The sequence below is a fragment of the Poromitra crassiceps genome, assembly GCF_964638095.1.
Source record: "Poromitra crassiceps genome assembly, chromosome: 14".
Classification (NCBI taxonomy): Eukaryota; Metazoa; Chordata; class Actinopteri; order Beryciformes; family Melamphaidae; genus Poromitra; species Poromitra crassiceps.
The window spans coordinates 44,390,165-44,403,204 of NC_139633.1; the positions used below are offsets into that span (position 1 = coordinate 44,390,165).

At 41.9% G+C, this 13,040-nt stretch overlaps 1 protein-coding gene across 1 annotated transcript in view; it reads left to right on the forward strand.

The window, feature by feature from the left end:
• Positions 1 to 8,857, forward strand: part of ubr2 (ubiquitin protein ligase E3 component n-recognin 2) — a gene marked incomplete at its 5' end in the record, with an annotated part of 209,586 nt that extends 200,729 nt beyond the window's left edge. The window contains 2 exon segments of the mRNA XM_083650803.1: positions 536 to 637; positions 5,428 to 8,857. Of these exon segments, the coding sequence (XP_083506929.1) occupies positions 536 to 637; positions 5,428 to 5,569 (244 nt within the window). The 3' untranslated portion in view covers positions 5,570 to 8,857.
• Between the last annotated feature and the right edge of the window lie 4,183 nt (positions 8,858 to 13,040).

Consider the following 13,040-nt stretch of genomic DNA (forward strand, 5'->3'; position numbering starts at 1 on the left):
CAGCAAATGATACATCTATGATACATCTCACCAGTCAAATAAGAGACAGGTGACTACAGCTAGCCGGCCACTGCAGGAGACACCGTGAACTGCCGAGTCATTTTGTGCGAACCAACTCATGGAAAGATGAACCCTGGGAGACCGCTTAAGACCATGGTCAACACCCTAAAAGAGGACTGTGGATGCTGTGACAACTGGGTAGCTGCGGACCGTGATGAGACGTGTGGAAGGTCCGACATCATGCCCGACGGTGGTCATCCTGGCCTAGTCGACGCAGTGAATGAGTGGGAAAGGGCATGAAAATGCTGTGCATTCCCACACAAAGTGGGACATCTGGTCACCCTAACACACACAAGCACACACATGCGGACACATGGGAGAAATCCCCATCAAATATGATGTTTATTGAGCTTAAAAACACAACTACCACAGCTTCTACTACTACTACGACCACACTTATTTTGAGAGCTGAAAACTAGCGAGTGTTGTTGACTAGGTATGTGTGTTGTTTGTCTGTTGTTGTGTGCGTGTGTAGGGTGAGAGAGAGCCAGGTGTTGTTCCTAGCTGGTAAAACAAAGGGCTGTTTCTACCCCCCTCCCTACCTGGATGACTATGGAGAGACCGACCAGGGCCTCAGGTGGGTCAGTTAAACATTAAAAAAAATGGAAGCTAATTTTACTTTAAATGTGAAAATATATTTATAAGAAATGCCAGAAAGCACTGACTGAAACCAATCTATGCTATCACATCTTTGTATGCCTCCGCCGGGGGACAGCTGGGCCGTAGGCATTCTATTTTCGGGTTGTCTGGGTAATTTTTCAGTTGAATTCTGGGTAGACAACATCATCACTGATGATGTCATCAGTGATGTCATAAGGGAGCACTACACACACACACTGATTATGTCATCAGTGATGTAATTTCCTTGTCTGTGCACGTGGCCAATAAAGCTGATTCTGATAAGGGAGTACACACAAGGAGGCATTGTGGCATGACTGATGATGTCATCAGTGATGTCATAAGACTGATCACACACAATGATGATTGTGACAAAACTGATGTCATAAGACTGATGATGTCATTAGTGATGTCATAAGGGGCACACACACACCCGCGCGCATGTAAACTTAAGGCCAATAATATTTTGTGAGCAACACACATACCTGCACGTGCCAATAGGGTAGGCGAGGCCACGCAGCGGCCGAGCTGCGTATGCGAGCTGCAGGGCCAGCAGCGTGCGAGATCTTTAGTATAATAAAGATTGTTGAGTGAACATGAACTGAAGCTTGGACGAGAGGTAGACATGGAGATGGAAAAACAACCGACCAGCAGCCTTCAAATCTCAGAATTCATTCACATTGAAATGAAATGTGGTTATCTGTAACAATTCGGCATACAGTACATTAAATACACCATGCAACATGTATTTAAATATAATTCAAACTTTAAGAATGCTTCCTTTCCCATGTTTTAATGTTATACCGTGGTGGGCTGTACTGTACTGTAATAAGCTGTGAAAAAGTTAAAATGTATTGTGTCAAGTGCTGCTTGGTGGATTATCTATATGCCGAATTTACCAGAAGACCCAAACAATTTGCGCAAGATCTTAAGCTATGTTCTATCGATAAAGTACATTTTCCAATAATCAATGACACATTAAATTACTTTTTTTTTATATAACTTTCTTTATTGGAAGAATAGTACTGTAGACAGGTCATAGTGCAAAGGAAAAATAAGTCCCACCCCTTCCCAAGGAGAGATACATTTATGAGTTAATATTAACAAGAATACAGTGCAGAGAGTTCCCCAAACTTCTGACCAGCCAGATATCTTACCAGAGCAGCCAGTAGTTGTGGCGGGATAATGCCGGCGCCGGCGAATTTTTGGCCCCTTGAAACCAGATTAGAGGACCATTTACATTAAGATTAGACTGTTTTTCAGTCTTAACCATCAATTTGCTGAGTGAGTGGCACTGCTCTTGCCCAGATGTAGCCATATAGGTAAAACACTAATATTTTCTGACTCACCTCCACATCACCACCACCTGCTGATGTCTATATCATTATTCACTCATTTGCAGTTGATATTTAAGACACAAAATTGCTTTACTTAAATTAACATTTATTATATATATATTATTGTGGCAGTGTCTGAAGAGAGATAAAAGTGGCCCTTGAATGTCAATACATACACTTGTAAATAAAATTGGGAAAATTGTATTAATGTATGTATTAATCAATACATGTCAAGTCAATCTTGAGCTTAAATTGTTGCAAAAAAAAACAACGCAGCTAAAAGTAATAACTGCGACAGTCTCAGTGTGCACAGCGCACAACTTGGGCTACACACCTTTCTCTCCCACTCACACCTGCCACCTGCACTTGTGCCAGCTGCGCACCAAAACACACATAACTATTATCTCCTCATATATACTGTATCATACGAGTGTCGGCAACAAGTGCGATTGATTGATTCATTTATTGATTCGCCCGACGTTAGGCTGTCAATTTACCTCCCATTCCAGAGGCACGTTTGGTAGCCTATACGGAAGAGCTAGAATGAAACAGCCTCAGGAAGCACTCATGTTATACTACCGCACTGAACGCACTAACGTTACGAACCAGTTTCAGACTGCTTCCTTGTATATTGTGCGCTGAGATCAGCGCTTCCCAGCACACTCTCAGCGTTTGACAGTCAGAAAAATACGCTAGGTGGACACAGGCGGCTACACACAGTTTTAATATTACATGACGACTATTTTGCGACCCGCCACGTGGCGGACAGATGCCAAATCTAACTCGCCAAAGCTAAAATATGCCCGCCATTGGCGGGTGGCGGGCTCTAATTTTGGGCCCTGTTCACAGCTGCTTTACATTAGGACATCAAAGGGGGGAAAAAAAAGACGATACATGTCAACTCCTCAAAAATCAAATCAATAAATTCCTAGTCGGATCGAGAGAGGCGCCAGACGGTGAAATGTCTGACGACCGGCTCTTGTGGAACTCTCTGACAGTGATGGTGACAAAGTACACGTATGTCAAAATAAATAAGTTTTTTGGGGGGGGCATAAATTCACCAACATGTAAGGGGGAAAAAGGCTCAGTCGTCACAACCAGGCAGAAATACATTACATTACGTCATTTGGCAGACGCTTTTCTCCAAAGCGACTTACAATAACACATTTTTGTCACCAATATAGCAATCAACTATGCAACACAGTCTATGACAACTACAACTTCTGAAGGAACAGTGGTACAAGTTTAGTTCAGGTTAGTTTTTTTTTTTTTTTTTTTTTTTTAAGAGAGAAATAAGTTAGTTCAAGAAGGGCCCATAGAAATAGATGGTTATTTAAAGTGGGGGAGAGGTCAGAGGCTCTATGAAGACCTAAACTTTTCCTAATTTGAATAAAAATGTTAATTGAATTAATAACTATTGGATTTGAGGTAAACTTAGAAGATGTTAGAGGGAGTTGAGAGCAGACCAGGGAGTGAAGGGGGGCAAGTTGTCAGCATTGCTGTTAACCCAGTCTAAAAGACTATGAATATTAGAAGACCAGTAATAGTGTAAGAACACAGATCTCTTAATGCACGGATGTTTCTTACCCCAAAGAAAATACCCTATTAATTGATCAAGTGTTCTAAAAAAAAATCAGTATTCTTAACGAGGACAGGTAAACCTTCAATCAAAAGCTGAGTCCCAGATTGCCGCAGGTCCCATATAGATGCGGGGTGTGACTACATATTTTGTAAATACGGTAAACGCGGGTCTCAATTTGACGTTGGGTATTTTTTATTATTATTTTTTTACTTGCATTTGCGACGTCACACTTGCTGGGCGATATTGTGACCTACGATCCATAGCATACAGGCACGTCACCTCAGTCTCCCGCAAAATGATCCTTATGAAGGCTAAAGAAATGCCTCGGTGAGTGACAGCAGGGACGGGGAAGATTTTGCTGCTAGCGCCGGCTGGCTTGACAGATTCCTCCACCGCAACAACCTTTCTGTCAGAAGACAACTGTTACCCAGAAAGACGCCAGGCACTTCACCGAGAAGCTGGTGAATTTTGTCACAGTTTCAATGCGGTCGTTTCCACCTTCTCATCAATGTGCGCAGCTCCAGGCAGCATACGGCAATTAAGCTGCCTTCACATGATAAGCAATCTTCTCTTCTCTCACAGTGAATTCGAGCGGTGCACAACACCAAGTGCAGCGCTGCCGCATAGAGGAGGCACCGCTCTCCCCGTAGGAAAACAACGGCACAGCGGGCGTAGAGCTGTTTTACCACAGATCATGTGTGGCGGGCGGGGCTTTACTGTCCTGAAAAACACGGTCAAACCACATCTCTATACTGTATTTTTATGCCTCCGCCGGCAATAGCGGAGGCCGGAGGCATTATGGATTCGGGTTATCCGTCCGGACATCTGTACACAGTACACGTGTACAGTACCTGCGCGCCGCGTGGCGTACGTCGTCATAACAACAACACATCGATGTCTCTCAACAGGCCTTGCCTTCTCCTTCGGTACGTACTGCCTCGCTCATCTCATCTGCAGAATGAAATGTTCAACAGCTTTCTGCCTCATCTGCTGCTCATTTTGGGCACATTCTTGTTAAATAATTAGTTGATAGTAACACCAAAGTAAAACCAGAAATCCCAATATCGTAGGTGGTGTTGCTCCATGGTTTGTGTTTTGTGGATTCACTTGTGTTGTTCAGTCAGCCCTCAGCCAGGCAAGAAGCCTGCTGAAGAGGAGATATTTCTCCTCTATATTCTGTCCAATAGACGAGTGACTGTTTCGACCATGTGACATTGTTCAGAAACTTGGTGCGCTTGTGACAAATTGCTGTGTGAAAGTGAACCAGACCAAATGAATCGCACCGAGTCCACCAGCTTATACAGTATGTGAAAGCGACCTAAGAGCTTTGACTACAGAGCCTCCACTTCTCACAAGCATCTATAGCAGGTGGGCCTCCCCAGGGGGGCTGCAAGCAGTTTCAGGGGAGGCTCAGTGAATGGAAGTGAAAAAATATTACATTTAGTTATCAAATGGAGATCTCATAGAATAGCCGTGTGTGATTTGGTTAAAGAGATAGTTCAGAGATGCAGTCGTTTTGGGCAATTGACTGTTTTTTCCACTTTCCCAGAGTCACAAATGTGTAGTCTGATGTATGTCAAACTTCATCAGGCTATCTTGGCCCAGTTGTTGAGTCTATGGGATCAAATAACGTAGTCATGATCCCATAGGCATCCAGATATTGAGCATGGGGGGCTCTTCCAAGCTTTGTCTGGGGGAGGCACACAGTCTCCGACTTTGAAAACCCCTTGTAAAGGTACAGGACGGGTCAATAAAGTGTTAATATTGTGTGTGTGTGTGTGTGTGTGTGTGTGTGTGTGTGTGTGTGTGTGTGTGTGTGTGTGTGTGTAGGAGGGGTAACCCCCTGCACCTGTGTGTGGAGCGTTACAGGAAGATCCAGCGTCTGTGGCGTCAGCACGGCATCACCGAGGAGATCGGCCACGCCCAGGAAGCCAATCAGACACTGGTGGGCATTGACTGGCAGCACCTGTGAGTCAGTCAGATGACTGGCAGCACCTGTGACAGGCAGGCCACGCCCCCTCTGGCCCCGCTTCAGGGATTTTTTTTCAGGGTTTTCGGGTGTTTTTGTTTTTAGTTTTCAGGTGTTTTTCCTGACTCCGCACCTCCTCATCTCCCTGAGGGCCGGAGTCATGTGAGTGCATGTTGTTTTCGTTATGTTGTGCTCTTCAGGTAGCCTATTAAAACCATCCTCATCATGTCACCTCACTTCCTGTTTCGCTCTACATATCAGCCTGGACTTCCAGCCATCCACAGTGATTTCAGTGGGCGGGACTACTTGCCTTGACAGACAACTCCTTCAGCTATTCAGCGTCGCCAAATCCAATCCAAATCCAGTCTGGAGAACAAAAGTTTTTACAAAACAATTAACAAAGGTTTATGAAACAGTGAAGTTTGTGTTCAGCAAGATAATCTTCACAAATACTTCAAAAGTCATAAAAGTTGTCCTCATTTGTAAAGATGATCTTGCTGAACACAAAGTTTGCTCTTTCATAAATGTTTGTTAACCACATACCTTATTTCCATTGACTTATAGGGCCCTATCGTGCGCCTGGTGCAAGGGCAAGTGTTGTCATTGCTAGTTTCTAGCACTCAAAATCACTTTTTTTCTTTTAATCACCACTGGGTCAGTACACCAAAGGACGTGTTTCAGCGTCTCAGTGGTAATTTATTAATTTTGTATTTATTTGTATTTATAAATACAGCCCATGCTCGAGGAGCATGCGCTGTACTGATGACTGCACACAGTGCGTGCGCCTTAGGCAAACGAGGAAGTAACTTTGGTCACAGAAGGAACCCTCTTTGTTAGTTCTGGCTATGGATTTACTTTGAAAATTACTGTTTCCAGTAACATTGGATTATTATTTCATCGCGTGGTAAGTACACGAGTCACAACATGTACATGTGAGTGTTTCTGGCGCTGTTGGAATCTGTATTTTGGGCAACTGAACAGGGATATGCAGCAATACCATAGACTGCCACCATTGTAGTGCTAAGCTATTAGCAGTGAGGGCTGTACCGCAGTTTGTACTGCACGCACAGTGAAGATAAAGGCATCCACATTCTGCATTTGATATCGGCAATATGACAAATAGGCGAATCTCCAAAAATGTTGTCGTATGCCTTTTAAACTTGGGAACCTGAACGGGCATGACTAGCTGAGTTTGCCTACAACAATTCTTCATCCCTGCGGTACTCTTTAACTGCACTTATGGCTGTGTTTACTCTACTAACGTTACCGCTCGTTACTTCCAGAGACGCCATTACTGTTGTGCCAGCCACGTCCCTGATTTTCCGCTTACATTGTCAACTACGAGGCAAGTCCCTGATTGGCCCCTTACGCTGTCAATGACGACACAGTCCCTGATTGGCCCCTGCACTTGGCTGGGGGCGGGCAGGAGGCCAGACTGATTGGCAGAATGTAACAGGATGTGAGGTCACGTGATCAGCGTTCTTCTTCTCTGTTTGAATCTAAAGTCTTCATGAAAGCTTCCTCTGCTGCTCTCATTAAATTAAATCTGTTCTTTGTGTCTGAAGCACAAGGTGTGTGTGTTCGTTTGCGTGTGCGTGTGTCCCCAGTTCAGCAGCTCCCCCCAGCTGTTCAACATGTTTTATGTTTTGGCTTGAGCGTTATCCAAATTATGTTGAGATGTTGTCCAATAATATCAGATAAAATAAAATAAATCACAACATATTAATTATGATAATCCCCACTTAAAAAAATAAGATTGGAAAATTTACATAACGATCATTTTTAGTTTTGTTTTAGTTTTTTACTGCCCTACCACTAGTAAATTATAGGTTCGAGCAATTGTGATAAGCGATATTTGATACTGCAGAAATATGTATATTATATATATATTTATAATATATATATATATTTGTGCCACATCATGATTACTGATAATATTGAATAACTGCCCAAGCCTACCTGAGTTCAGGCATTTCCGCTCGGCCGCTGCCGATCAATTGTTATCAATAATTATTATTGATATTGAAAAAGCCGTCTTCTCCAGACATCATAGAAACATATTGAACCTTGTTCAGGTCAGGTACAGATCTTCCCATAGAAAGCAGCGTAGACCTAATCGATCCTTCAATCAATATCTGTCCCAGTGCTTGGTGTGTTTCTGGTTCTACAAACGGTAGGAACCAAACGGGGACAACACACGTATTTCCTAATCTGTAACAATATACAACATGTTGTTGGGCTAGCTACAGTAACATGTTGAAGTTGGCCCATCCCATGGGAGTTACGTGACTCCCTCTACTGTGCTTGAGCTTTCTGTTCATGGTCCTCTAGCGTCATATAGTGTTCAATTGTGCTCAGTCCAATGTAATCAGTCTAACTGGATCATATCAGACCGGTCAAGCTTCTTGTTTTGTTTTCACGCTGTACTTAAAGCTGCATTCAGCAATGTTTTTGTGTTAAAATAAGTGTTAAATGGCTCTATATTCTGACAGCAATCACTGACAGTGTTTGGTCAGTAACTTGGAACTCCCAACCCCCCGCTGTCCTCTGTCTCTCTCCTGTATCCCTGCATACAGGGTGGACGTATCACTGCAACCGTATCTCGTAGAGACTCACGGTTGGTGCCGTTTGATTCGGGGTGAGAAAATACATATAGTCCTGACCTTCCATTTCCCAGAAAATGTAAACATTTCTCTGATTGGATAAAAATGTGGCGTCGACCTCCCACTATCCAATCAGATAAATGTTTACATTTTCTGGGAAACAGAAGGTCAGATCGCGATGCCTAATAAGGAACTATAGTATGTTTTCACCCCGAATCCAACGTCGCCACCCGTGAGTCTCTACGCGTTACGGTTGTGGAGATAAGTCAGGGCTACAGGAGAGAAATAGAGGACAGCAGGGGGTTGGGAGTTCCAAGTTACTGAACAAACTATTTCAGTCATTGCTGTCAGAATATAGAGCCATTTAACGTTTATTTTAACACAAAACAACACTGAATGTAGCTTTAAATGTCTCCCTACCTGTGTTTGGGATTGGTTGCTTGGTTTGAGAGCTGTGTGATGTCACTTCCTGTTTAAATGAGTTGTATTTTTTATTTTTTATAAGGCTTTATGTTTGTGCTGAAACATCCACACACACACAGAGCTGTGTGCAGGTTGGTCGTCATGGCAGCATGTGGCCTCACACAATATCATGATCACGTCTGACTTGTTAATATGTGAATTGTTGTATAAATGAAACATTGTATCATATTGTAAAAGAATAATAAAACAAATAAAAACGTTAAAAGGTGTTTTTCTGTTTTTCCCCCTTTGAAGAGTCAACGCTCAGATCTTCTGTCCAGTAGGGCTGTCACTTTTTCCAAAAATCAAGTTCCAACGAATTTGGATAGTACGCGATTTGTTCAAATAATTCAAACTTTATATACCCCCCAAATGTATTAACCCTTGTACCCTCCTGGTCCAGCTGATGGACTTTCTTAACATTCGCGTTGCTGCCATTTGGTGATTTTTGGGCTCAGGGCTCTGACAGTGATTTATTTTTGCTTTATTTTTTAAATTCATCGTCCCACCACTAGAAAAATTCACCCTGGCACCCTATAGTGAATGGAATAACCTTGGCCCTCAGGTACAGCAGCCTGTTATACTTAGTTTTCATTATAACATCCTTTTTGAGACCTCCAGGATTGGTGGAGTCACATGGCCTCAAAGTCCATTGCATAGTTTTCCCATTGGTTTCAATGTTAATTTATCCCACAAAAACATTTGTTTTCCGACTTCCAGGTATTTCCCCGTGGCGTCGCCTGCCCTATTGGCACGCGTGTGTGTGTTGCTCACAAAATAAATTACATGCACGTGGGTATGTGTGTGCCCCTTAAGTTTACATCAGTGCCTATGACATCATCAGTGATGTCATAAGATGATTTTGCTCTTATGACATCACTGATGACATCACTGATGTCACAATGCCTCCTATGACATCACCAGTGGGACAAAAATGGAAACAAACAACATTGTCCACTTACTCCCTTTTATAATAGATTACTAACTTGGCTATTAAACTTATTGTGAATCGTCAATCTTATGTTTTCTCTTGTGAGCTATACATATCTTTTAATGTGCCTCTGATAACTTGCGTTGTCTTATTGGATGAACGTTATTTTGTTAACCACCATTCATCAACATTAACAGTGGCACTGGCAGTGTTTGTTGTTTTGTTTGTTTATTTTATTAGGCTATACAGTAGGGTAAACAGTTTTTGGGAGCCAGCTTTTGTGTGGGTGTTGATAGAATATATAGAAATTAAATTGTCACGTGACCCAGAAGCAAGATGGCTGCTTGAAGCGTTTCTCCTCCCCAAACGCATTTAATTTTCCTCCTCAAAGTTGTATTTCATGACAAACGATGCCGAACAAAAAAAAGGCTGAAAAAAATAAGCAGTCGGAGAAAGAGGGCAGCGAATTTCCAATTTTTTCAACAACTCGTTCACAGGCTGACAAGAAAAAAGCCCTGTTGCTGGAGTGTGCCACTGAGGCCTACAAAAGCCTGCAGGCGGATAGGTGCACCTCTCCGCAATTGAATGAATCTATGATGGAACAGATTTTATCAGAAATCAGAGCAGTGGGTTCGCGTTTGGACGGCATGGATGAATCGGTTGGTTCTCGTTTGGACGGCATAGATGGTGCATTGAAAGACATTAAGTCCTCAATTTCCTCTGTGGAAGGCTCTATTGCAACCTTAACCGGCCGGGTGGTTGAAACTGAGAAGAGGCTGGATGAAGCAGAAAATAGAATATCCGCCACTGAGGACGGGTATAATTCTCAAAGCAAGCAGCTTTCTGCAATGCAGAAAACAACGGATCAACTACGTTTGAAAATTGACGACTTGGAGAACCGTGGTCGGCGCAAAAATATCAAGATCGTTAACCTACCCGAACGAGCTGAGGGCAGCGTCCCACTCATTAAGTTCATTCAGGATATGCTTCCTCTCTGGCTGGAGCTCCCTGCAGAAGCTCTCCCGCTGGACATTGAACGCGCTCACAGATCATTTGCCCCTGTCCCAGGCCCTAATGGCTCTCCGAGAAGCATACTGGTACGCTTTTTGCGTTATTCTCAAAAAGATGCTGTTCTGAGAGCCGCAATGAAGAAGCGCGATGTCTCTCACGACGGCTCACGCCTCCGGTTCTACTCTGATCTTTCTACTGCGGTGAAGCCAGCCTACTCACGCTGTTGCCTCGTCAAGCCAGCCGCTCCTACATTTCAAGGGCGCCCTTATTGCAGACCTTACGGTAAATACACCGCGCGTTGACCAACTTCAGGGTTTCAAAATAAAATGTCAGGTTTTTGAAAGGCAATAACAGAGATGTGTCGAATTGTCGATGATTTTACCAGCCAGCCAGTGTATTCTACACTGATTTTGAGTCATTAGGTCACATGACCTGGAAGGTATTCAGCCGTAAATGCTTATTTTTCAATAAAGAAAATAATATGAAATATATGGAGTATTAAACTCCAATAAAAATAGGTGTGTCCTAACCAGGCTGTGCAGTAATGCCATTCTACATTGATTTCGAGTCATTAGGTCATATGACCTGGGAGTTATTGAGCCGAAAAGCCACATTTTTCCATAAAAAAATGAATTATGAAATTTGGGGAGTATTAAACTCCAATAAAAGAAGGTGTGTCCTAACCAGGCAGTGTAGTAATGTCATTCTACATTGACTTTGAGTCATTAGGTCATATGACCTGGGAGTTATTGAGCCGAAAAGCCACATTTTTCCATAAAAAAATGAATTATGAAATTTGGGGAGTATTAAACTCCAATAAAAAAAGGTGTGTCCTAACCAGGCAGTGTAGTAATGTCATTCTACATTGACTTTGAGTCATTAGCTCATATGACCTGGGAGTTATTGAGCCGAAAAGCCACATTTTTCAGAAAATGCATGTTTCCATAAAGAAATTAATCATGAAATATGGGGAGTATTACACTCCAATAAAAAAAGGTGTGTCCTAACCAGGCAGTCTAGTAATATGATTCTACATTGATTTTGAGTCATTCGGTCACATGACCTGGGAGTTATTGAGCCGAAAAGGCGAATTTTTCAGAAAATGCATGTTTCCATAAAGAAATTAATCATGAAATATGGGGAGTATTAAACTCCAATAAAAAAAGGTGTGTCCTAACCAGGCAGTCTAGTAATATGATTCTACATTGATTTTGAGTCATTCAGTCATATGACCTGGGAGTTATTGAGCCGAAAAGCCACATTTTTCCATAAAAAAATGAATTATGAAATTTGGGAAGTATTAAACTCCAATAAAAGAAGGTGTGTCCTAACCAGGCAGTGTAGTAATGTCATTCTACATTGACTTTGAGTCATTAGCTCATATGACCTGGGAGTTATTGAGCCGAAAAGCCACATTTTTCCATAAAAAAATGAATTATGAAATTTGGGGAGTATTAAACTCCAATAAAAAAAGGTGTGTCCTAACCAGGCAGTGTAGTAATGTCATTCTACATTGACTTTGAGTCATTAGCTCATATGACCTGGGAGTTATTGAGCCGAAAAGCCACATTTTTCCATAAAAAAATGAATTATGAAATTTGGGGAGTATTAAAATCCAATAAAAAAAGGTGTGTCCTAACCAGGCAGTGTAGTAATGTCATTCTACATTGACTTTGAGTCATTAGCTCATATGACCTGGGAGTTATTGAGCCGAAAAGCCACATTTTTCCATAAAAAAATGAATTATGAAATTTGGGGAGTATTAAACTCCAATAAAAGAAGGTGTGTCCTAACCAGGCAGTGTAGTAATGTCATTCTACATTGACTTTGAGTCATTAGGTCATATGACCTGGGAGTTATTGAGCCGAAAAGCCACATTTTTCCATAAAAAAATGAATTATGAAATTTGGGGAGTATTAAACTCCAATAAAAAAAGGTGTGTCCTAACCAGGCAGTGTAGTAATGTCATTCTACATTGACTTTGAGTCATTAGCTCATATGACCTGGGAGTTATTGAGCCGAAAAGCCACATTTTTCCATAAAAAAATGAATTATGAAATTTGGGGAGTATTAAACTCCAATAAAAAAAGGTGTGTCCTAACCAGGCAGTGTAGTAATGTCATTCTACATTGACTTTGAGTCATTAGCTCATATGACCTGGGAGTTATTGAGCCGAAAAGCCACATTTTTCAGAAAATGCATGTTTCCATAAAGAAATTAATCATGAAATATGGGGAGTATTACACTCCAATAAAAAAAGGTGTGTCCTAACCAGGCAGTCTAGTAATATGATTCTACATTGACTTTGAGTCATTCGGTCATATGACCTGGGAGTTATTGAGCCGAAAAGCCACATTTTTCCATAAAAAAATGAATTATGAAATTTGGGGAGTATTAAACTCCAATAAAAGAAGGTGTGTCCTAACCAGGCAGTGTAGTAATGTCATTCTACATTGACTTTGAGTCA